The sequence below is a fragment of the Fusarium musae genome, chromosome 6, assembly GCF_019915245.1.
Source record: "Fusarium musae strain F31 chromosome 6, whole genome shotgun sequence".
Classification (NCBI taxonomy): Eukaryota; Fungi; Ascomycota; class Sordariomycetes; order Hypocreales; family Nectriaceae; genus Fusarium; species Fusarium musae.
The window spans coordinates 797033-821101 of NC_058392.1; the positions used below are offsets into that span (position 1 = coordinate 797033).

General features: G+C 48.5%; 12 protein-coding genes across 12 annotated transcripts; 6 read left to right on the forward strand and 6 right to left on the reverse strand.

Moving 5' to 3' along the window:
* Window positions 1-2214: 2214 nt before the first annotated feature.
* J7337_008134 (uncharacterized protein) lies at window positions 2215-2831 on the forward strand (the record flags this gene model as incomplete). The annotated part of the gene is made up of 2 exons (XM_044825758.1): window positions 2215-2394; window positions 2601-2831. The coding sequence occupies 2 exons, from the start codon at window positions 2215-2217 to the stop codon at window positions 2829-2831; spliced, it is 411 nt and encodes a 136-aa protein (XP_044678675.1).
* A 1348-nt stretch (window positions 2832-4179) lies between these two features.
* On the forward strand, window positions 4180-5649 carry J7337_008135 (uncharacterized protein; the record flags this gene model as incomplete). The annotated part of the gene is made up of 1 exon (XM_044825759.1): window positions 4180-5649. One exon carries the CDS (start codon window positions 4180-4182, stop codon window positions 5647-5649), a length of 1470 nt encoding a protein of 489 aa, XP_044678676.1.
* Window positions 5650-6365: 716 nt separating this feature from the next.
* Window positions 6366-6629, forward strand: J7337_008136 (uncharacterized protein; the record flags this gene model as incomplete). Its single annotated transcript, XM_044825760.1, has 2 exons — window positions 6366-6376; window positions 6428-6629. 2 exons carry the CDS (start codon window positions 6366-6368, stop codon window positions 6627-6629), a joined length of 213 nt encoding a protein of 70 aa, XP_044678677.1.
* A 130-nt stretch (window positions 6630-6759) lies between these two features.
* On the reverse strand, window positions 6760-7861 carry J7337_008137 (uncharacterized protein; the record flags this gene model as incomplete). Its single annotated transcript, XM_044825761.1, has 3 exons — window positions 6760-7348; window positions 7404-7546; window positions 7598-7861. The coding sequence occupies 3 exons, from the start codon at window positions 7859-7861 to the stop codon at window positions 6760-6762; spliced, it is 996 nt and encodes a 331-aa protein (XP_044678678.1).
* A 501-nt stretch (window positions 7862-8362) lies between these two features.
* Window positions 8363-9992, forward strand: J7337_008138 (uncharacterized protein; the record flags this gene model as incomplete). The annotated part of the gene is made up of 3 exons (XM_044825762.1): window positions 8363-8536; window positions 8587-8900; window positions 8954-9992. 3 exons carry the CDS (start codon window positions 8363-8365, stop codon window positions 9990-9992), a joined length of 1527 nt encoding a protein of 508 aa, XP_044678679.1.
* An 827-nt stretch (window positions 9993-10819) lies between these two features.
* J7337_008139 (uncharacterized protein) lies at window positions 10820-11620 on the reverse strand (the record flags this gene model as incomplete). The annotated part of the gene is made up of 3 exons (XM_044825763.1): window positions 10820-11080; window positions 11146-11475; window positions 11522-11620. The coding sequence occupies 3 exons, from the start codon at window positions 11618-11620 to the stop codon at window positions 10820-10822; spliced, it is 690 nt and encodes a 229-aa protein (XP_044678680.1).
* Window positions 11621-13673: 2053 nt separating this feature from the next.
* Window positions 13674-15013, forward strand: J7337_008140 (uncharacterized protein; the record flags this gene model as incomplete). The annotated part of the gene is made up of 2 exons (XM_044825764.1): window positions 13674-13815; window positions 13896-15013. The coding sequence occupies 2 exons, from the start codon at window positions 13674-13676 to the stop codon at window positions 15011-15013; spliced, it is 1260 nt and encodes a 419-aa protein (XP_044678681.1).
* A 310-nt stretch (window positions 15014-15323) lies between these two features.
* On the reverse strand, window positions 15324-15986 carry J7337_008141 (uncharacterized protein; the record flags this gene model as incomplete). The annotated part of the gene is made up of 2 exons (XM_044825765.1): window positions 15324-15471; window positions 15547-15986. 2 exons carry the CDS (start codon window positions 15984-15986, stop codon window positions 15324-15326), a joined length of 588 nt encoding a protein of 195 aa, XP_044678682.1.
* Window positions 15987-16223: 237 nt separating this feature from the next.
* Window positions 16224-17144, reverse strand: J7337_008142 (uncharacterized protein; the record flags this gene model as incomplete). Its single annotated transcript, XM_044825766.1, has 1 exon — window positions 16224-17144. The coding sequence occupies one exon, from the start codon at window positions 17142-17144 to the stop codon at window positions 16224-16226; it is 921 nt and encodes a 306-aa protein (XP_044678683.1).
* Window positions 17145-18111: 967 nt separating this feature from the next.
* ACU8 (Acetyl-CoA hydrolase) lies at window positions 18112-20015 on the reverse strand (the record flags this gene model as incomplete). Its single annotated transcript, XM_044825767.1, has 4 exons — window positions 18112-19161; window positions 19227-19364; window positions 19490-19730; window positions 19864-20015. 4 exons carry the CDS (start codon window positions 20013-20015, stop codon window positions 18112-18114), a joined length of 1581 nt encoding a protein of 526 aa, XP_044678684.1.
* A 1700-nt stretch (window positions 20016-21715) lies between these two features.
* On the forward strand, window positions 21716-22552 carry J7337_008144 (uncharacterized protein; the record flags this gene model as incomplete). The annotated part of the gene is made up of 1 exon (XM_044825768.1): window positions 21716-22552. The coding sequence occupies one exon, from the start codon at window positions 21716-21718 to the stop codon at window positions 22550-22552; it is 837 nt and encodes a 278-aa protein (XP_044678685.1).
* Window positions 22553-22721: 169 nt separating this feature from the next.
* Window positions 22722-23357, reverse strand: J7337_008145 (uncharacterized protein; the record flags this gene model as incomplete). Its single annotated transcript, XM_044825769.1, has 1 exon — window positions 22722-23357. The coding sequence occupies one exon, from the start codon at window positions 23355-23357 to the stop codon at window positions 22722-22724; it is 636 nt and encodes a 211-aa protein (XP_044678686.1).
* Between the last annotated feature and the right edge of the window lie 712 nt (window positions 23358-24069).

Genomic DNA, 24069 nt, shown 5'->3' on the forward strand with positions numbered 1-24069 from the left:
AATGCATCGCGATGATTTCAGTTACAATCCGGCAATAATATAGAGGACCAAACAGAAAGGGAGCTCGGCGAGCTTTTGCTTGCTTTTTGTTGCTTCAACCACAAGCTTCTCTTGCTAGGTGTACACACAGCCTCCCGAGAGAATTAACAATGGAGTATTTTCAACGACCCTGTAGGGATTTGCAATCTATTTTGCCTGTAAAATAAACACAGATCTGCATGGGAATAATATGTCGCGGCGTGGATGGGCCCACGATACTACCAGTAAATCCTGTCACTTGCTTTCGCCTAAGTACCTCTGTATTCGATTTATCCCGCTAGCATTTGACAAGGCCAAGCGGCAGATAAAGTTCAAGGATAAACGGATGACGTCTAGTTCTGCGCCAGTTAAATCGAGCGGATCTCGTTCCGGAACCTTGTAAGCGAGCGCGTGGAAGCCGGGGTTTCATGGCGTGACAAGGCTTGGTCAGTTGATGACTCCCGTTGAAAAGTCAGTTCAGCGTTCCGTAGCTATACCTCTTCATCCTACCAATTCCAAAATCTCCCATAATAATTTTTTGAAAATAAATAATCAAGAAATTCTCTCCAAACACACTTTCATTATGGATGACCCAGAATAGACATGGCCTGCCTGGAAGTTTGGTTTGAAGAGGGAAGATTTATCTAACAAGCTTCACGACCAGTACAACACTTATCTTGCACCGATCCAAAGTCCCGAATCCTTTTATCATGACATCTCCGAAATCGCTCATACCGCGCATTCTGCCGCCGAGTTTCATCATCTAGTCCATGGTCGAAGACAACAGCGACTCGACGAATTGAACGAGGCCCTCGAGTCTGCAAGTTTCGAGATCATTGGCAATCCGAGCCTCATCGATACACCTCAGTGGGAGCATGGCATCCAGCTCTTTCGCACCAACTCCCTCGACTCCCTTGTTCAATACTTTGCCTCATACCTCCCCCAAGAACATCGTTGGCACCCGTTGCATCAAGACCCTGCTCTGTCAGGCGCTGACGACAGTGAAGAATTAAGCAAAAGGCATACTTCTGATACTACTGGGAAATTAAGTCAAGTAAGTACTGGGGCCTGTATTCTTGATGGTATCACGCTTGAAGCAGATGAACAGAAACGACAGGGGATGCACAATAACAATCCACGCCGCAGGGCGACGCCCAGTACAAACATATGCTCTAGGGAAGTTGGCTTTGAAAACACCCATTCAGCTGCATAGAGAAGAACCTTGTTCGATCTCCATACGGAGCCAAAGAGACAATTTCCCAAGTTCACCCCCAAGAGCCCGTCATATCCAGTGGGTCTCAAACTTCAATCCGCATTCGGGCACAACATCACACATAAAATCGGGTTAAAGAGGAAAAGAGCTTAGTATAAAAAGTCCATGATGGCACTTTGTGGTCTTTTGTTCAAATAGCGAATTAATAGAAGCCATTGAATCAAAAGAATACTCCCCTTCTTAAATTTCGGAATGTCAATCCCGAATAAATGAAGTGTATCTTTGATGTCACCAACATATCGGCATAGACCTCAAGTTATCCATCGTGCAAATTCACACGGTGTGTTGATCCTTATTGTGTCTCAATTCACATGCCTAGTTGAGCACATGCGTAGATCTACCTCGGCGTAAAGATATAAACAAGTGAATTATCGGCAGAGTTTGTCCCAACAAACTTGATTAGTGGAACTCAACAAAATCAGATAGTCAAAGCAGACTGGGATCCTCATTATCGCTTATATACTTATCGCCAGCAGCGTTGTTCATATAGCGAAAGCTATATCCAGAAGAAACTGACCCTTCACAGAATCACACAACAAACACTGTCCGGATGTAATGGCGGAAACATCACTATGGAATTACATATTTATGCGCACGTCCATCTCTGTCTTGCACCTCATCGCGCCCCTGAGCATCGTGGTCTCTCTCATCTTATCACTAGTCCCCCTCCCATTCCAGATTCCGGTGTTTCTCAAGGCATGGTTTATTCTTGAAGCACTTTTCTACATCTTTGTATACCTTCCACTTAACAAGCACCTTCAAAAACCCGCAAACCATCCTGCTGCGCCCTACCGAGACGATCGCCAGAAGCTGTTCCAACAATGTCACGACAATATTCCATACGCCGGACAGTATCTAAGGAGGTGGTTTCGCAATGCACCAGAGCGTGAGATAAAGCGTGAGAACGTTAAGGAATTCTTCCGATGGGGCTTTTTCAACATGAAGATTCTGATTCTACGTATGATGACGAGCTAGAGGAGTATATCGAGAAACTGGAGGAGCTGCTCGGGAAAAAGTTGGAGCCTGGGAGGGGAGATGCTAAGTGCCTGCGCATGACTCTTGACAAGGTCGAGATGCTTCATCGAAGCTTAACATGGTACATGGTGAGTCTCTATGAACGTAACGGCATTGACTTGCACGTACCACAGATGACTAACTTTTGCTCTCTACTATCCAGTGCATCTTTGTTGTCGACACTATAGCATCAGCTTATATGCTGTACCATTCTTTCAGCTTTCATCGAACATCAATCTCCCAGTTCTTTACCACTTTTCCACTTCGGCCTCTAAATCTACTTACTCCCTATAAGTCTCCCGCCAAGAGGCTTACCTACTGGCACCGGCCACATACGTCCAAAACAAGGCTACCTATTCTCTTCATTCACGGCATCGGTGTGGGACTTTATCCCTATGTGAACTTTCTGGCTGAACTCAATGCGGCCGGTAGCGCAGATGGGGATGTTGGCATCATTGCTGTCGAGATCTTATCAGTAAGCTCTCGCATCACAGGCCCGGCTATGTTGAAAGAGGAAATGTGCTAGGAGATTTATCGAATATTGTCTTCACACGGATGGGGGAATTGCGTCTTGGTCTCTCACTCGTAAGTGCCGTGGTACGATTTGAACTCAAGTTATTAATATTTCTCATGTGAAGATACGGTAGCGTTGTCGCCGCTCAGCTTCTTCGAGACCCCAAGATCTCCGCCAGCATCGGCCCCGTTGTGTTCATTGATCCGGTGTCCTTCCTGCTACATCTGCCTGATGTAGCATATAACTTTGTACGTCTGTTGATGACCAAGTCTACTAGGCGACCTCGCTAACCTCTTTCTCCAGATATGTCGACGCCCAAGCGAGACTAAGGAACACTTACTGTCCTACTTTGGCTCGAAAGACATAGGTATCGCTCATACGCTATTTAGGCGCTTCTTCTGGGCCGACAATCTACTGTGGAAGGAAGACCTACAAGATCGACCTACGGCCGTGGTTTTGGCCAGTAGAGACAGTATCATCGATGCGAAATCGATTCGGGCTTATCTTGTTGGCTCAAAATATTGGGCGCAAAGTCCAAAAAGAGAGCCAAGAGAAGTTGAAAGGGATAGTAAATTGGATGTGATCTGGTTTGACGGCTTAGATCATGGTCAGGCCTTTGATCACAAAACGACAAGGCTGCGTCTGGTTGAGACTATTCGAGCATTGTGCAACGGGGCTGCAAGTTCTGGAATGGCGGTGCAGGTCAGAAAGAAGCATTTGAACGGTCTATTGTAAGGCGATTTACTGTAAGGATGTCTAGGAGTTGAAAGAGTCTTGACTCATTTCTGCATCTTGCATCACCAGCAATTACCGCTCGTATATGGCATTATGGAGCTGTTTGCTTTCGTGTTTGCACCAATCTACCTTTGTTTGTTCGGTATCCTGTCATCCCAATTTAACGTTTGTTTTATCCACCCATGGGCACTGCATGCAAAGTCCCATGTTTGCTGATGCGTTGATGCCTTACGGATTGATTGGATCAGGGACTCCCGCAGTTGATGTTGATCCGCGGGTCGATGTGATTGGTAGATCACCTTGGTCATAGCGGGTATCCTGCCTCAGTGAATCAGCGCCACTTCCTTCCTCTGTCCAACGTTCTTGGCTTGTTTACCTCAAATTGCTTCCGACAACATTTGTTACCTTCATCTCAGGTCATATTCTCTACTCATTCCTGCCTTTATTTCGACTTCTTTGTCCTTAGTCTTGACTCACCAGTCATCCTCCTGGTCGACCAGTTAAGATGACTCAGCCTGGACGAAATTCGCGATACAGAGCGCATGACACGTCCAGTGCAAACCCGAAACTAGAAACATTTCATCTCTTTGGATTCCTTCCATATGATCTGCGGCACTCAATTTATATGCTCGCAACCCCTCGACGGGTCGTTCGTGTGGAGGAAGGGCCAGTTAACCCAAAGGAGAGGCGCGCTTGGGTCGACCAAGACTATGAGAGCTATTTCGACTATGCTTTCGAAAAGTTCTATCAAGAGATGCTAGTCGATATTTCACTTCCACTGGCGAAGCTACACCCTGACCTCGCCGCCTTTTCGCACAACTGGCGACACAGAATTCCATGGGAATCATATAACCGTCAACACAAACAGACATGCTTAGAGGCGTACGGTTTCACCTCCAATCGACCTGCCTACGAACCTTGGAAGCCGTCAGAGGAAACACCGCGCATTCCCACGGACTTGCTCGTCGACTATCCTGAACTCGCGTTCGAATTAACGCGCAAGTCTGCTTTATACAGCGACGCCGAGATACCTGCGTTCTTGCATGTATGCTCAGAATCACGACAAGTACTGGTCAAGTGGGGTTACCGGCTCTTCTTCGCAACTCGAACAACAGGCCCAAGAACTTGGTTTCACCCTGGCCGCGATCGTCTCTACATCCCTCATACAATAGAAACCTTTCCGAGAACATATGACAGCGATTACGGATCTGGTCTTCCGGGGGAAGCTCGCACGCCATATCCATGTCCTGAGCCTGGTTTGACACTCTCAGGTTGTCACTGGGATATAGGGCAGTACCGCGTGGATGACTTGAAGCAAGTCGAGAACGTTATCCTCGAAAGCCCCTCCACAGGTAAGGATCAGGACAAATTGGTCGCGGAGCTCCAGTCTCTTCTTCCACTGCTTTCGGGTCTCAACGAGCTGTTTCTCGAGGACTGGGGACTAGAAGAATTTTGGGATTGGTTCGCTCCATTCCCTGGTTCTCACGCTATGAAAGTCAAGATCCCAGCCAGCGCCGTGGCCTGCATTCCTGTTGAGGATATCGATGCTATAGGATATGCTTTCTGGGAACGCTCTCGATCAGACGACGACAACAGGCTCGGTCCATTATGCTATACCGGGTATCGTAACAGCGACTTCAACCAGTATCTGGAAAACCCATCTCGATCTCAGCCGTACCATGAGGCACACGCCGAATCAGTGAGGGCTCGGCTTCATGAATGGAGGTCCGAACTTACATCCCAGGCTCAGGAACCGCGAATCCCGACAATTTGCCACGTCAATATCTGCCCCGAATCTTTTTCAGAGGCCTACATGGCCAACCGACACAGGCTTTGGAAAGCCATCACGTCTCTCCATGATATGCAAGTTCAGGATCTGGACTTTCGACAAAAGTTCTCAATGCAGATGAGCGATTGTCCGAGACCTTTCAGGATCAGCTGGCGGCAACTAGACTGGGACCACGACTGGCCAGACACAGTTGAGGTTGCACGGCTAACAAATGCGAATGGGATCGATTGGTACATGGAAGGCACGCTTCAGGCTTGGTATTTGAGGCGGTTTCCTATTCCGGAGCCGCAGTTTATTGAACTGTAGCAAGCCCAAGAGTCAGCTGATGGCAACGGAGGAAAGAAAGGTCGAATCCTGAATGATAAAAAAAGACCTAGGCGACGATAGGTTTAATACGCTTAGGATACTTGCGTCATACATGGCCATGGAGTTGCCTTCTGATAAGCTTTTGTCCCTGCATTGAAACCCACAAAGTAGCCGACTTGCTCTCATGCTGATCAGGGTCTCATCCAGCGATTACTCAGAACCAATCATGAGCTCCAGCCATCCTCGAGCCATCGGACAGTAGGGGGTTGTGATATGGCGAAGCTTCTATTGGACGGCTATATAGCTGGTTAAATCTATATCTCGTCACCTGTCAGGCTGGCGCGTCATCTCTGCGGCACGGTGCATCTGGACATCCTTTATCAGGAACTCAGGGTTCTAAGCTGATGTCACTGTGGCAATTCCATCGAATCGCTACGTTCTGTGTTGAAGCTGCGAGGACTTGTGGGGGGAACGATAATCGATATGACATCGCAAAGGCGAGTTCTCACGGTTGACGTATGGTTCTTCACGACATGGTTGATTCTGAGACTGGAATCGATCATCACTTCCATCATCTATATAACAATGCCATCAGCCCGCTCAAGTCTAACGTGAAATTCAGAACATAAACACAAAGCTCGACACCTTCAATGCTACTCTCACGAATCCGCACTTGAATCATCACTACTGTCTCATATCACGATTATCATAACAACATGGCTCCCAAGTGAGCTTCCCACCTTCTATGAAGTGCATGCCAGTACTAACACACATTCAGCTCTAAGCGCCGCTTCTCCCTCAGTGCCCTCTCTCCCGCATCACGGAGATATAACAAGGTCATGAGCGATAGACCCGACAACCGACGATCTATCGACACTACAGCCACTACCTCTACAATGGGCGGCATGCCTGTCGTCCAAGTCGAGAGCCACCTTGTTGACCCGGCGTATCGCTGGACAACTGCCAATCGAGTTGGCTAGATCCGGGCAAAGCAAATTGTTTTCTGTTTGATGCGATAGCACGATGACACCAATGTACATTAGTCTGCAATTGAATCTGAACTGTCTTTTCCATGCCATTCTAGTTTTACTCGATGATGTTAAAGTCAGATCACTTGAAAGCGGGCTCCGGTTTTGAGCCGTAAGGAATAATCCTAACCATATGTCTCCGCTCATTATCTCGGAAATCAGGTACAGCAGAATGTGCCGTTCCCCTTTGGTCCCAAACCACGACCGTACCTTTCTCCCACTTAACTCTGCAACTGAAGTCCATGCTTCGAATGTGATTCTTCAAAAACGACAGCAAATGGTCAGACTCTTCCGGTAGAAAGCCCTCAACCTGGCGAGCAATGGTGGGGTTGACAAATAATGCTGGTTTGCCAGTGACAGGATGTTTAATGACGAGGGGATGCGTCGCGTTGATCGCCTCTGCCAGAGCACGTTCTTGACCAACTCGTCGTACCTCACCCTCGGAGGCTGATGTGTGATGAAGTTTGAGACCATGAAGAGTTTCTCTAAATGCAGGTGAGAGAGCTTCATAGGCTGCTGTAAGTGAGGTGAAAGCAGTGTCGCCGCCGCCTGATTCGGGGATCTCGAGGACCCAGAAGAAGGTCGTGGACGGTACATTTGGTGTAAATGTTTGGTCGATGTGCCAGAGATCGTATGTCGTTCGAGGACCTAGGAGTTTTCTCAAGTTGCCGCTACAATTCATCAACACAGTTACCACCACAGAAGTTATTTCGTGAAGAAGCTCACCTCTTCTCATCGGCATAGACAACATGGAACTCTGGCCCAGTACCTTTCGGATACCCCATCGTAGGATGCTGATGAAGCGGTCCATAATGCTTAACAATCTCCCTTTGTCTATCAAACCCAACGTCCGCAAAGTCCTGGTCCCTCTGACAAAAGAAAAGTCAGCACCTTCAATCCCAATCATAAGATAAACTCACAAAAACCACAACACCTCGTTCAGCAGCCAGCAAAGCCAACTCATCAAGCCCCTCCCTCCCCAACGCACTAATCTGCACACCCCGGACTTCAGTGCCAATACGTGGGGTAATATCAGCCGTCGTAGCGCCCTTTAGCAGATTCGCTTTGGCGGGATCAGCCCGAAGCCCTGGCTCTTCCGCTTCAAAAAGCGGCACAGCTACCGGCGCATTGTAGCCATCCGAGCGGGTGGGAAGATAAGCGGGATACAACGGTTCAGACGACATGTTGTACTTCGTTAGCGATTGAATTGGGATGTGCAGCCTGCGTCTTAGATATCTCCGCCTTTCGGATGGTGTAACCCGAATTTGTCGGGGGTTGTCCGACTGTTTTAGCTACAAGAGGAGATTATGGACTCGTTATTTGCAGGGCTGAAGGCGTAAGCCGGTTGAATGTACCCGCTCTGTAGATCGAGCCAATTGTATCTGTTGTGTTTTGAGATAAGCAGTGGGGTAATCTCGTGGTGTTTCTGCTAAATCGGACCCTTATTAACTGCTCGGCTCCGATCTTAGCATCACTGACTCGTGATCTTGCGATATTTATAATCTAAGTTCGTCATGGCTGGCCTTCTTCACTGAGAGAACGATACTTGCCGGGGATCTAGAACGTCTCTAGCCTAGAGTCAAAAGTGGCGGGCGGGAATTTTTTTAAATATTCCAGAGGACCCCAAGTGTCGATCATTTCTCAACTCCTCTTTTTACTTTTTAGCCGTCTTTGAAGCAACAAAGATGTCGACCCCGGCTAATGATTCTGCGGATGAGGAGAGGCAGAATGTCGAGTATGCAGAGTCGACGTCGTGGTTGGCCAAGGTCCATCCTTATTTCAAGAATCCGGCTCATGTTCTGGTGCTCAAGCTTGACTGCTTGTTGCTGGTATGGGCGTTCATCGCTGGCCTTTTCAAGGTATTTAGCTATGGTTTTCTGTGAACTTGAAGATATTGATGATTCTATAGGATATGGATCAATCTGCGACTACAGCTGCATATGTCTCAGGAATGAAAGAAGATCTCAAACTATACGGTAATGAATTGGTGGAGTTCACGACATATTTCTCCATCGGTTACGCTCTCTTTATCGTTCCATCACAACTCATCCAAACCCGCGTTCGACCATCTCTCTTCCTACCACTATGCGAAATCATCTGGGGTTTATTCACACTCTTCACCTACAGGGCTCCAAATGCAAAGACCGTCTTTGCACTGAGATTCTTCCTCGGAGTTTTTGAGTCCACGTCATGGCCTGGTATCGTGAACTTGATCTTCAATTGGTATGTTCACTAATTACATCTTCGTGCTTCGTGGGTGGCTAACTAGCCTCTAGGTACCGTCCTGAGGAGTTGGGAAAGCGACTGGCGATCTTTGGCGTCAGTGGCGTCGCGGGAAACATGTTTCTCGGCATTGTTCAAGCCGCCCTCTACCGAAACCTCAACGGCGTGTCTGGTCTTGCTGGTTGGCAATGGCTCTTCATCATCGGCGGTATAATGACTATTTTCTGGGGTCTCGTCGGTCTTGTCATCATTCCAGACTCACCTGCTATCACTCGAGCTCTTTGGCTCTCGGAATCCGAGAGAGAGCTGTGTCGACTTCGAATGAGTGACAGCGGCGTCAAAACCTCCAGAATCATCCCCTTCAGGACTCTAGTTCAAAAAATGAAACTCCTCGTCCTTAGTCCCCTATCTTATCTGTTTCTTGCAGGCTATCTACAATTCGCCTGGAGCCAGCGCGCAAACGCCTACTTTCTTCTCTTCCTCAAAGGTCTCCAAAATGCCGACGGAACACCCCGCTACTCAGTCTATACCGTCAACCTTATCCCACTTGGTGGCTACGCTATAAGCATAGTCTGCAACATTGGCCTCAACGCACTCAGTGATTGGAAGGCCTGGCGCTGGCAAGTCAGTGTTGGCGCCGCTACTTTACAGCTCATCGCAACCTCAGTTCTCTCCGGCTGGCCCGATTCGTGGAAGACCATCATGGCTTTCTATTTTCTCACTTTTGCTACGGCTGCTTGGGGCTATGCTCTTCTTGCGTGGTTGGCGGAGATATTGAGGAAAGAGCCGGAGGTGAGATCTATCTTGGTGGCTATCGCTGTTACGCTTGTTTATGCTGGACATGCTTCTATCCCACTTCGGGCTTGGCGGGTTAGTGATTCACCTAGATATCCGGTTGGGTTCCCGCTGGCTGCTGCATTTAGTGTTGGGAGTATTGTGGCTATTATGGGGATGTGGTTTTACATACGGAAATACCCTGATATAGTTACTTGGGGACTGGATCCTGAAGGTGCTCAGGTGCATGACGAGGAGGAGAGCATCCCAAGAGATGATGACCAGAAGACACCTGTCGAGAGAAGTGACCGAGTGTAGGTTATGGGAGGAATAGCCACCAGACCATCATGTAAGCGACGCATAGTGTAAATTCAATCTACCTATCTTATGATCAAACCATATCTCAGAGCTATCAACGTACTGCCCTTCGCACTAGTCAATCACTACAACAAAATATCGCCGCTCTCGAACTCCAGGAAATAGGTGATGCACAGGTTCTCCTGTTGGTTCAAGGTCGCCACCTGCAGGACGTAATACAAACGCGAGTCGAGCGGAACACGCAGGATATTCATGAAAGGCGGGTTAAATTTGAAAGAGCTGAGAGAATAGCCACGCGGACTGAGGAGGTGACACACAAAATTGAGGATAAGACTAAGTTGGAGACATACACGGCGATAAAAGATGAGATGAGGGCAGAGCAGGAGAACCAAGATCCTGAAGACAAAAGAACCTGTCCCACAGAGTGTACAATACTTTAAGGTTCGATATCTACCTCCACAGAGCAACAAAGCACTAATAAATCAAGGTCTGGAAAGGTGGTCTAAATAAAATTCGTATGAGCATCTATGAAAGAGAGTATAAGTCAGCATAGGGAATTTAGCGGCTGAGTATCCTATTTGACTTGTGAAATCGTTAGCCCCATAGTCGAGATGAGGTATCCTGAGGCCTGTTCGAGGCACTGGGGAAGTGTAAAGAGTCTTTTCTATATATGTACATTAATGTCTAGGTTGTGAGCTAGATGTGTTATCTGCATTGGGAGACTTGTGGCTGGGAGCTTATTCCGGCAGAAAGAACCTAGCGATCACATGGCTGGAAGGGCCATAAGAGATCATCACATCACTACGTACATTCATAGAAATGGCGCCTTAGCCCTGTAGACTAGCGACCAGCTTGTCTCCCAAAGCCTTTATGCTCTTCGAGAAATCAGCACGGTTTGAAGCCTTCCAATCAGCACCAGTCTTTCCAGGAACAGCCCCGTCACCCTTGAAGGCAATATACAGGACATCCTTCTCACCGTGTCCATTATCTCCATTGAGACCCTGGTTCGGGAAGCAAAGCTCAGCAAGGGAAATCGAGGCTTCGCCCGTAGAGGTACCTCCGTTGGTATCTCCCCAGATACCGTAGTGCTGTACAATGTTAGCAAGAATTTTGTAATTCATCGTGGAAGACTTGCCACTTGGCCGTTGCATACAACAGCCATGACACTCAGTGGCTTTATGCCATGTTGCGTAGGGTCGAAAGATGGTGATGCTCCATCGTTGCCGAAAACCACGTAGGGATGAACATTGGCATCCAAGTCTGGGATGCCGTACTGATTGACAGTGTCCTTGAACGCAGTCTCGCCCTGTCCGGATGGATCGTTCGAGCAAGCACCGGCATGATTATTCGCTCCATCACAGTCGATGTCCATATTGTCGTAGTTCCCGTCAGAGCCCTTGAGGTATATAGCTCCTGAGATATCGCCACAGTATCTAGCACCCTCCGGGAACCTGTCAGAAAGGCGGTTGGAGCATGAGCCAGCCTACTATCGTTAGAGTCATACTTATGGAGGACATGGCAAGACTTACCTTGTGGTTATCGTAGATCGATTTCAGATTTTGGGGGAGCTGGTAAGCACAAGCTGCTGTGCCCAGCGCCAGGGTGGTGAGAAGCGAATAAGAATGCATGGTTGTCTCTAGGTATATCACAATAGAATCACTGACTTAATAGAGTTGAGAGCTGGTTCTGCGTAGAATTGAAACAGGATGACTGAAGCTTTTATATCTGATGTTCTCATTCATTATTAAGTCTAGTCTCATTTATGTTTCAACAAGTGTGAAGTACACTCTGTCCCAGTCTCAAGTTCTCCATATGTTATTCTAATCGACAGGTCTCGGGTCTGTCCCAGCTGCCGAACTCCTGAAGTACTTTGACTTACTGACTACTTAACCTTGATAGGAGAGTCAAAACATGTCCCCAGGGTTCTTTGGTAACACTACGGAAATAGACAAGGGGCAAATTCCCTAGCACGCTGATTTGTAAATCCGTACTTTCAGCTTGCTTCATTCGGCTTGCATGTGAATGTTATTGCCTTATCTTTGCTTTGATCAGCACGAATTCCTCATAAAAGGGGAAGTGCCTAGCATGGCTACAAGCGAATTAGATCTCATCGTTGAGGTCATCCCCTCAACGCTCGTTCAAGTGATAGGCCATAGCAATTTGCACCTTAAAAAAGGCCTCCAATTGTACTCGCTTGCATCATGAAACAATGGCCAAGTTCTTGAACAGTTTATTTATGGAAGGCCCGATAAGCCTTAGCGACGGTCGTGGGAGTGTAAAGATCCTTGGGTTCGAAGTTGAGCCTTCAATCTGCAGTAGTTGATCCTTCAACTAAAGTTACCGGTTCTTCTCCCACCTTAGCTCATCCGATGACACCAAATGCCGCTAGGGCGATCATCCTTCCTCGGCAATGGTTTCACTTTATATGTCTCAGCCAGTTCAATATAAGCTATGGGAGGAATTCCAAGCTATAAGTCTAGAGCTAACCAAGGCAGCTAAATGAATGGTAAGAAAATAATGATCTTACTTCCATCAACCTGGACTTGAAACTCTTCTAATAAGCATCAGAAAAAAAATTTTGTTTTAACAGAGCAACTAAAGATATATGGGTAGAGATCAGAGTCCCAAAAACCTCATCCTGACTTGGTCTTACCCGTAACATTACGAGCGGGCCGCTGACTCGTATAGGCAATTCAACATACCCCTGTATTTCTTCTTAGGGTTGAAAAGCAAGTACAAGTCTAAACCGTTCTACCGTTAAACCATTCACTCGGCAAGTCCCGACTTGGCAATCCGGATTGCATTTCTATGCTCATACGGTTTCACTATTCAGAGGTAGACTACGGAGTACCTAGGCGGGTAATAAAGTCAGTATGAAGAAATCCGGAGAGGCCGGCTCTGATGCAACGTCGGCCTCCACTCGGCAATCTATATGCGGGATGATGATCCTTGTGGTTTGATCGTTGCTCAAAGAGGAAGTTCCATTGTCTCTCCGCACAATAGTTCCCCTGGGGTCGGCCGCCCAGCCTGATCATCAAGGTTGCGTTCGATGCCATCAATAGATAATTCGTAACGTAGCATACTCTTTGCAGTTAATAGCCAATGACTGGCCGGTTTTAATGCCGAAACTACTGAAATCCTCCTGTTTCTTAGTTCAGTCTGGGGTGAAGCTAGCCCAATCGAGTATCCCACATCCATACCCAAGCACGTTTCGAAACGTGGATCGAAATTCGAAGGGATGAACTAGTGTGAGGAATACAGAGCATGCTATAGATATTAGACCCGGTAGTTCATTGCGGAAAGGGAAATTCGTATCCAGTCGTTGTAAATCAGTTCATCCTTGAGGTATCATGAGTGCACGAGGTCTCACCACAGGTTGAAATGCCCGCTTACTCAATAGCCTCGACCTTCCGCAATGGCACGATCCGGGGTAATTTGATGCAGCTCAACGGGCCGAATAACCTCAATATCCTGATCAGCTGGCCCTATGCAGTAAGTCGAGGGAAAGAAATGGCGAGAAAGCAGACTGAGACAAATAAGCGGAGTCTGAAATGATCGGCATCATGTGCGGCTGAGATGAATAGGCTATAGTCGAAAGATATCTCTCGGACTATATATCCACTGTGAGAGTCTAGTGCTATTCGACCACAGCTCACCATCTTCGCACGGCCTCTGAACAAGATGCATTACTCTACCCTTCTTCCCTTGATCCTCGCTGGCTCAGCCTCAGCATGGCTTCCCCATGAGCACGACCTAGCTGCCTTCAACCAGACTGCTCGCCACGAACAGCTCGGGAAACGCTTCAAACCAAACTTGCCCAGCGGTGTAACCAAGATCCGCGGAGTCAACTTTGGAGGCAGGTTTTCAATATCCCTCTCATGGCGAATCTACTAACAACTGTAGGCTGGCTTGTCTGCGAGCCCTGGATGCAGCAAGATGAATGGGCAAACGTCCTCAAGTGCGGCGACTCTGCATCCGAGTTCGACTGCATGCGCGATCACTATCTAGGATCTAACCGCGAAACTGGCAACAGTCGCTTTGAGCAGCATTGGAAGAACTGGATCAACCCCGCAACTGTGCAGTCAGTCCATGACGTAGGACTCAACACCATCCGAATTCCCATCGGATACTGGTCCTACACTGATATCGTCGACAAAGCAAGCGAGCCTTTCGCTGATGGCAACCGCATGCTGCCTTACCTCGATGCTGTGGTCCAAAAGGCTGCTGATCTTGGTATCTATGTCATTATTGATCTTCATGGTGCTCCTGGAGGTCAGCAGGAAGATGTCTTCACTGGCCAGAACAACAAACCAGCTGGCTTCTTCAATGACTACAATTTTGGTCGTGCGCAGAAGTGGCTTGCTTGGATGACGAACCGCATTCACACCAACTCTGCCTACTCAACCGTTGGTGTGATCGAGGTCCTCAACGAGCCTGTGTCTCGCCATGATGCGAATAACCGCTATCCTGCCCCCGGCGAGGACCCTGGCTTGATCCAAAAGTACTATCCCGCAGCTCTCAAAGCCGTCCGTGACACCGAAGCTTCTCTCAAAGTCCCCGACAACAAGAAGCTTCACGTACAGTTCATGTCCAGCAAATGGGACTCCGGAAACCCCCGCTCCGTATCCTCCGTAGCCAACGATCCCTACACTGCTTTCGACGACCACAACTACATCGGTTTTGCTCTGGGCAACAACAATGGCGATCAATACCAGCTCATGCACAGCGCTTGCACCGACTCTCGCCTCGTTAACGGCCAGGACTTTACTTTCACTGGTGAATGGAGTATGACTTCTAACGCTGATTGGCATGATAAGACTTTCTTTAACAAGTTCTTTACGGCTCAGCAGCAGCTGTATGAGAAGCCTGGTATGGCGGGGTGGATTTACTGGACTTGGAAGACGGAGACGAATGATCCGAGATGGACGTATTCTTATGCGACGTCTCTGAATTACATTCCTACTGACGCTGCTGGTCTGGAGAAGAATGTCTATCAAGACGTTTGTTCTGGTTATCGATAGATAGATTTAGGCTGTTGTTGCTTGCCGAGATTCAGGGGCTGCAGGAAAAGCTGCTGGCACTAAACTAGGCAGTCCAAAGATCTACTCAGTCTATGGTAAATTTACCTGAGTCTTTCGATTGGATAAAGGATATTCTAAGTTTCCTTTCCGCTCCTTGCACGCTATCACACGATATCTCAAGAGCCTCTAGGGCTTTCATATTGCTTATGTGGATCGGCTAAATGGTCGGCTTTGAGGTCACGAATATATGTCTCATGTACTTGCTCTTAGAGGTTTGAACACCTATTTAGAATTGCTCCATCGGACTCGTCTATTGAGCCTCAAGTCTGGCTCCAAAGACCTCCAGCGCCTTCTTGCTAGTCTCCCTAGCATCCATCCTCTCAAAATATCCGACAACATTCTTCCTTCCGGGATGAAGTATCCACGATGCCGTACCCGTAGTCTTATCCTTCATCAGACTATAGAAGTGAATATCCGCCGCCGAAAACCTCTAGCCGCAAAAATATATCGTTCCCTCCAGCTGCTCATCCAACAGGTTCAGATACTGCTGAATAGTAACCTTCTGTGCCAATCTCGCTTCCGGAATAGGAATTTGATGTCCTATATAGAAGTCTGCAGTGCCCGGATCATTACGAACCCATAATATGACAGGTTGTGCGATTTCAAGATCCATTCGTCTAAGCCACATGCGTGTTTCGGCACGCTCGAGGGGTGTTTCGCCAAAGAGTGATATGCCGCCCTGGGCTATCTCATCGAGATACTCGCAGATAGCGGTTACTTCCGTGAGTACAAAGCCATTGTCGAGAACGAGCGCGGGAACCTCGCCGCGTGGGTTGATCTTTCGATATTCAAGGCCTCTATTCTCCATGGTCATGATGTCGATAGTCTCGACGTCAAGGCTTATGCCACCTCTTTCAAGTACGAAGAGGCGAACAACCATTGGGTTGGATGCTGGGGCGTCATAGAGCTTCATTGCTGCTGGGGTCTGATGAAACTTTGGCAATCTCAGTAATTCGTGTCATAAAAGATCCAGATCGGAGGCTGGACTTCTGTCAGCAGTGACGTTCTTTATTAATATTACCAAGCCAAATAGAGTTTTGACCCCCTAGATCTCATGTAAGCCCGAGAACCCATCCAACGTTATTCATGTGGACGCTCCAGGACACCAAGAAATACCCAAAACTGTATTAACATGATGGCTCGTACAGGCCTAGCTATGGTTTCCAATGTCAGCGCGAGATGAAGATCGCCAACCCTTCGCAGCATCATATATACTGAACAAAAGCGTAAAGGCACCGCCTGCCAACGCAACAATCTGATCCAAATCCGTAAGACAGACGTTACTCTTGGGCATAAATCTTATCATGCGAGTTTGATATCCGAGCACGCCCATAGCAAAGGCCATCGTGTTGCCAACAAACCCATATTTAACAAATGAGATAATACTTGCGATGAGAACTGCTGCAAAGATATTCGACCATTTCTCGAACCCGCTGCGCCTCTCTAAAGGCTTCTCTTGGTCTTCACTGCTGGAAGGCTTGGCTCTGCGATACACGGTGACAACAACAGTCCGAACAATGGACACTCCTGTCATGATGGCCATGATCCCCGATATGAAGCCCAGCGCTATAACAAAGTTGAATAGAAATGGCCGAGCGAAAGTGCTTCTTGATACAGGGAGATCAGGGTATGTGAAGAAGATAACCAATTGCGGCGAAAAGCACAAAACAGTCGATAAAGTAACACAGCCCACCCTCTTCCACTGATGTCGCCTCGACGCAGCGCTATGCAGGAAAATCGCCAGCACAACGTAGACTTCACAGATAGCAAGCGGGGCCTCGAGCGCAGCGACGAGCTGGATATCTTCTGGTGAATCGCTCAGAAGCAATCGTGGACGGTCAGGTCGGTCATATTTGGCGAGTTGGTAGAGTGCATCTACAGCTGCGACCACAGGCAGTGTAAGCGCGGCGATTGTGTCGTTTGTGATTGAGTCCAATCGTTTTGTGATTGGGTTGACGGTCCAGCTTGTGAAGACGGAGGCTACGATGATGAGCCAGCTCCAGAAGGTGCCGGGGCCGTAGAGAGAGGAGACGAGGGCCCAGCGGTTGAGGCTTTCCGTTGCATTTGCCATCAATTCGAGGTTTGAGTCTCATATGCAAAGTTGAACTGGTTGTTATTACTTTGAAGTTGTCATGAAGAACTGATTATGCCTTGCGAGGACGAAAACGCCTCGGCGCTAAAGCTGAGTTAGACAAGGCAGTGTCGAAGAAGCCAATGAGGTTGAAGGTAGGCAAAGCCGAAAGATATACGCAAAGGCGCGTTGCGTATCTGTTAGAACAATGAGAGCTTGGTCTTCTCTGAAATCATACATAAGTACTTGAACGGTGATACTTCTTTAAATGCTGTTAACGGTGATTGATTCCTGGCTGGGAATACCCTGTACTTGTGAGGTTGTAGGAGAGATATCCAATCTAGGATGTAAAAGAGATAAAAAATTAAATTAATTAAGTATAGTTGTAAGCGATGCATTGAAAAACTTACAAATTTATTAAGTATATAATTTAAGAGGTCTATTCAATCTTCTTCACAAGGTCAGCTTCCTTGATGTTCGCCAAGTTAACCGGTCCATCTCTCTGGCGGCACATTTTGGCTCAACGCCATTATCAGGTTGTACTAACCTTTGTTCCCCAAAATCTAATTAAAGACCATTGTAGTACATTAAGTAGATGAAGAATATCTTCCAAACACCTGCTGTGAACTAGTTACAGACCAAGTCCATCAGGTGAACGGAGATCTGTCCGCACCCCCGACAACCCTCCATCTCCAAGCTCAAGCCACCACAAAAGTGTCGGACCCAGAACTCACCCCGACTCCGCTAAGCACAAACAATCCAACAATGATGTCACACTTCAATGATCAGTCCAGATGGTCAAGGTTTCAATGCTCAATTGCTGGGGAATTATCATCCAAATTATCTATTTAGACCAACAAAAACATATCCCAAAAAAAAAATAGCTACGCAAAATGTCATTCATATCAGTACAACCGCCCTTTCTTTCGTTCTTTTCCCCCTCTTTCATTAAGATAAAGCCAATTTCTTACCAAGGCTTGACCTTGAGCATGCTACCCTCCTCAGCCAGAGCCTTGTGCAGGTCGAAAGCGTTGAAGAGAAGGTGAGGCTCATGTCCCATACCCTTCTTCAGACCCTCCGACTCAGCCTTGTCGAAGTAGTGGCTCAGGATGGGCTGGTACTTGGGGTGCGCGCACTTGTTGATGATGACACGGGCGCGCTCACGGGGTGAGAGACCGCGAACGTCGGCAAGACCTTGCTCAGTGACGATAACGTCAAGATCGTGCTCGGTCTGGTCTACGTGGGTGACCATGGGGACGATGCAGGACACACCGTGGGGATCAGTCTTGGAGGGTCGGCTGGATGGTGTGTGCATGATGGAGTACTTGGAGTTGCGGAGGAAATCGGCTGAACCGCCGAGACCGTTGAGCATGCGTGTTCCGCTAACGCAGGTGGAGTTGGCGTGGGCGAAGATGTCGACCTCGACGGGGGTGTTCATGCCGATAACACCCAGACGCTTGATGATCTCGGGAGCGTTGGAGACAGCCTGACTTCGGAGGAGGATCTTGTCGGCGTAGGCATCCCAGTTATCGTAGAAGCGCTTGAAACCATCGGGAGAGAAGCGGATTGAGGTGGCAGTAGCGTAGTCGAGCTTTCCAGAGTCGAAGAGATCGAGGAAAGTATCCTGGATGACCTCTGTCCAGACCTTGAGGTTCTTGAATTTGGACTCGTTGAGACCGCCGACAATAGCGTTGGCGACGTTGCCGATACCGGACTGGAGAGGCAGAAGGTTGGCGGGCATGCGGCCCTGGGCAACCTCGTGCTCGAAGAACTCAATCAGGTGGCCGGCGATCCGGCGAGATGACTCGTCGGCATCAGCGTTGGGGCCGGTGGCATCCCAGTAATCGGACTCGACGATAGCGACGACCTTGGAGGGGTCGACCTTGACTGAGGGGGAACCAATGCGGTCCTCGACAGCGGTGATGTTGTAGGGAGTGCGGTGGGGAGGGACGTCGGTGAAGGTAATGTCGTGGAGACCCTTGAAAGAGGGGATGGCGGTGTTGACCTCGATGATGATCTACCAAGCGCAATTGTCAGCAACTAAAAGTTGGCGATGCGGGCTTGAGCTTGGCGGTGACGTACCTTGTCAGCCATCTGGATCAACTCGGGAGTAGCACCAACAGAGGCACCGGGAACAAAGCTGCCATCCTCGAGAATGTCTGTCGCTTCCACGACGGTGACATCAAGGTTGCTGTTTGATCGATCCTTGGTGTAGAAGCCCTAGAGTCAAATTGTCAGCCAATTGTCTTATCGGAGCCGCAATAGCTCGGTGGGAGATTAAAGCGAGGCCGAATGGTGGGGCCGCAATCAACAAATTTCCATTCTGCGCTTTTGCGGTTACGTACATAGACGAGATCAGAGGGGAACATGGACAAATGCTTGTCGAAGAAGTTGATTCGTCCAGAGTTGATTCCCTTGGCGATGTCCTTGCCGACCTGGTGAGGGCTTCGTCGGTTGATCATGTCGAGAGCAGCCCATCGGTTCTCCGTCTCGGAACCGGCCGAGGCACCGACGAACAGGGAGTACTTCATCTTGCTCTGGAGGTTGTTCTGCTCGACGTAGTCGGCCATAGCAGCGGGAACCTTCCTGATGCGATTGTCAGTTGCATTGTTTGCGCCAAGCTCGGGTAATGACGATAATAGCCGGTGCGGAGTCTGAAACTCGACACTCGAAGTAATTGCAGAGTAGTCAATTGTGCAGGAGAGGGTAGTTCACGTACTTGGGGTATCCAACAGCTGTAAAGCCAGACCAGCCGATATAAGAGCCATTGGGAAAGTGGTGCATCAGATCCTCAGGTCGCGCAAGCTTCTTGAGCATAGCGGGATTGCGAACGCGCGCCTTGAGGGCGGCAGAAGCAACAGGTGAAGCCATGATGATCTGAAAGCGAAATATACCAAAAAAGAGAAGAAAGAGGGGAGATTGTTCCGTTCAGAGAGGAAGAGTGAAAAAGGAGGAGGAGGAGGAAAGGATAAATAAGAGGGAAGAAAGAGAACAGCTCCAACCTTGGTTAGTGGAGGTCACTCAATTGGCTTGGTGACGGTGACGAGGGGTGGATCACCGAAACCCACTGAGTCCTCAGAGCGGGGATGCATCCCTTTCAGTGGTTGGCCCGTCGGTTATAGTGGACGACTTCAGCGTATCTTTTCTCCAAATTTGCATTCAGGTACCGTTGTGCCTCTTGGTTCAGCAAAGAGGTACAACGCGGAGACAAGGGAAGTTCTGCCAAGCACCGGATTTACAATTCCGTTATATCATAGGGAGAAACAGTGTAACCTACGCAGAGAGAATAACTGGCTGATGGAGTTGATCTCCAGATCTACCGACGTTGCCGAGAGGAGAAGTGCATCGGTCATTACACTATTAGGCAATAGATGCGTGTGGCCTGATTGCCCTACACATCCTTGACTTTGTATCTTGTGGCCTCACTACTGCTCACCTTGGGTTTCTTGACCTGATGATATTTCTACTTAATCTCCATTATGTGAAATACTTCTCCGGTGAGCCTCTCAACTGAAATTGTACACCGGCTCTTCCGCCGCCGTCGAGGACCTCCGAGTCCGTACTGTGGATCCCCGCCATCTTCTCCAACTCCAAAACCCCATGCGCCCCATCTTCCGCCCGGCCGAGATGAGCACAGACCACAATCGGCATCACTCGGTTATCAGCCTCCAAAAACAGACAAACACACTCAGATCGCAAGCCATGGAAATTCTAGAACAGCCCGTAATCAAGACGGCGCTTCTTTTTCATCCGGGGTCTAGCGTCTCGGTGCCGTTTTGACTTACCCCGGAAAATGTGGTCGGTAAATCATTCTCGAATCACCGTGCTTGAATATACCCGTAGGTTCGTCGGGACAAGGGTAAGATCTGGGGTAAAAGTATGGAGTGCGCATTCGGTGACAGGTTCAACATTGGACTGTACTGTAAATTCCAAGAATTGACTCGGCAATGGAAACACTTGCGCAAATTTAGTGTCTTAATATATGTCGAACTTGCTCTTCGTCACCCTTGCATGGGTAGCGATTATCTCTCGCACCTCAATTGAATGCTCGGAGGCTTTATACCAAGGCTAGGGGAGGAAAGAAAACTCAGGATCTTGATCCTGGTGACAAAAAGACTTGGGTAACTTAACTTAAGTTTAGACCAAGTTGAGTATAGACTTAGAATACTCTCCACCAAGTTTATTTTAACACCTTATACCAAGGTCTGGTATTTTCTTGCTCCCTGATGCAAGGCCACACAGTCAGGTTTCTGTTTCAGTACAGATTTAATAGACCTTTGGACTTGCTTCAAGCTCACAATGTTGACTTCCGTCGACCAAGCAAGTGCGATCCAGGCACGATGGGTTCCTCATGCTAACCCTCTCAGCCAGACAAGCATTCAGTTCAATCATCATCATCACGGCCATCATCAACCATTACTCCGCCATATCTATCTTCTACAAGGAAACCCCATACGCACATTCTAACAACATCATCAGATATGGCTTCTCCAGACTGGCGAGTCGATGTGAACTAGCAACAGAACATGCGACGCGTCCTCGGCCCCCTATCCCACAGCGGTTGGCTCAATATGTCAATGATGATAGGCTGGTGCTTACATCGTTACGAGACCGACAATTCTATTCCGTCGCAAAAGTATTGGAATGCTGTGGATGAGGAAAGGGCTGCGAGGCTACAAGTCTGGGGACTACCAGCATTTGCCCTTTTAGTTCTACTGGGCCAGCCGTTCGGAAACAGTCGACGCGTGGATTTCAGAGCGATTTACCAATGGACGGAGGATGAAAAGAGGAGATTGGAATTGACACATTGGCTGGGGGGTGTACAAGGCTTTGGATGTGGGCAGCAATGGGGCCCATCCCAAGCAGGGGCATTCAACAGTCTTGCAAGCGGGATCCACACTCATTATAGGAGTGCTGTGAATCCATTCCAAGCAGAGGCATTCCACAGTGTTGGAAGTAATACCGGGGCTCTGTATAGGAGTACTGAGGCTCCTTATAGGATACAGGAGAACGCATTGGGGCCCTTTGGGGTGACATACGTATCGGGAGGAATTGAAGATGAAGACTTTGAGCCTGCGTTTCAGGGTAGTCCTCCTCAGGAGGAGAGATCCAGGCGGGCTGGTAACGGCAGAAAGAGGCCGCGCGATTCAGAGGAGGATACAGAGGAGGAGATACAAGGGCTAGGAGTCTTCGACAACTGTGGGCATAGGAAACGAAGTAAGCGTATCCGAGAGGGATCCAGCAGTACTGATAACAGCACCAAGAAGATGAAGAAGGAGATGAAGAAGCTGAAAGCCAGCGTCAAGGAGATGCTTGAGGAGACGCGCGAGCAGATACGTGAGATGCGGGAAGACATTGATTCAGACTCTGAGGCGTCGGCGACATCAGAGTCGTCTCTGGAGGGATAGTTGGAAGCAAGTTGCTTGAAGTCAAAGAAACAGTCTAATTGTCTATTTTTGCCTTTCCGGCATCCCATTAGTCTAAAACTCTGTCTTCCTATCCCACTGTATTAAGCCATAGGCCATCACGCTCGTCTAATCCCTTTCTCAATCCCCCTGCTGTGCATGCGCGACTCGCTCACATTTCCGGAGAGGGAGAGAGCTCTTTCTGACGTTCCTCAAGATTGGCGCGAGCCTCCTGCTGTGTCACAGGAATATACTTCGACTCGTTAATAATAGCTGCCTCAAGGTGATCAGCCTCCTCAGGAGTCCAATTCGCATTCACCGGCAAGCCTATAAGCGCTACAATCACATCTCGATGAACGCCCCATATCGAGAGTCTCCCGTAGAGCTCAATCTCGTCCAAATTCCACTTATCGAGCCTCTGGTTTCGGTTTTTCTGCTTGCGGAGGTGCTTCCAGCATTTGTCCGTCATGTCTGCTAGGTCCTTCCAGTCCCTTCGACTGTATATACCGCCGAAGACGCGCTCCAGGTTCTCATCCCACTTCTCGTTGACAACTGTCTGGCCAGGGATGAGTGTATTGTCAATGTAGGTTTCATTTGGGCGGGGGGTGTCTGGTCGTTGAGTTTGAGAGCTTGGAGGAATAGGACAAAATTCCTTGAGGGGTGGGGATGGAGGGGGGGGACCCATCCTGGGATCATAGACAGTACCAGCGGTATTGCGTGCGAGATCATTGACCTTCTTGTAGAAGGGGGTCGAGTAGATCTTAGCGACCATGCGGGCCTCCTCATCAGGGGATTGTTGGGTTGACATAGTGTTTGAGTTTGTTGTAGTGAAAGTGTTGTTGTGATGATATAGTGTCTTTCTTGCAATGTGATTCTTGTGTTGATGGGCCAGCACATTGGTACGGCGCCCAAAGCATCCTTATATGACCTATTCCTGTGAGCGAACTGCTCATGAATAACTAATCGCACTGAGGGGATTGAGAGTGATGCGGTGGAACAGAGGACTGCATATCCCATTCTGATCAACAGCTAACAACACTTCGCGTCTTATTCAGGGGGTAATTCGAAGGTGATTACATCGTCTAAACGTCAATTTGGCTGTGATTATCCTTCTAGTCGATACGAAACTCACGGCTTTCAACTCCCCGAGTTTTCATTCAGCGCAAAAAGAAGGGTCTGTGATTCGCCTCTCCAAAGTGACCCAAACCTTTAAGTCTCATTCACGGTTCAGTCGAAACTCTCCTGGTCAACTCTTGAGCTAGACTAGTTAATGAAACCGTCAATGTTGCTAATGCGTACGATTGGGGTTAACTGCGAGATCAATTGTCTGGCTAAAGCTATCGTAATAGCTAACATCAAGTACTCCTGGCTGGGTATTCCTCAACGCTGCTAAGCCTATTCCTCATCTGCCAGATCCGCATCACAATCCTCGCCGCCTCACTCCCTGGTCGCCAGTCTCCGTGACTTCTTCTTCCAATCCCCTATATCCACGGTCTCATATTCCTCTAGAATCTCGCCAT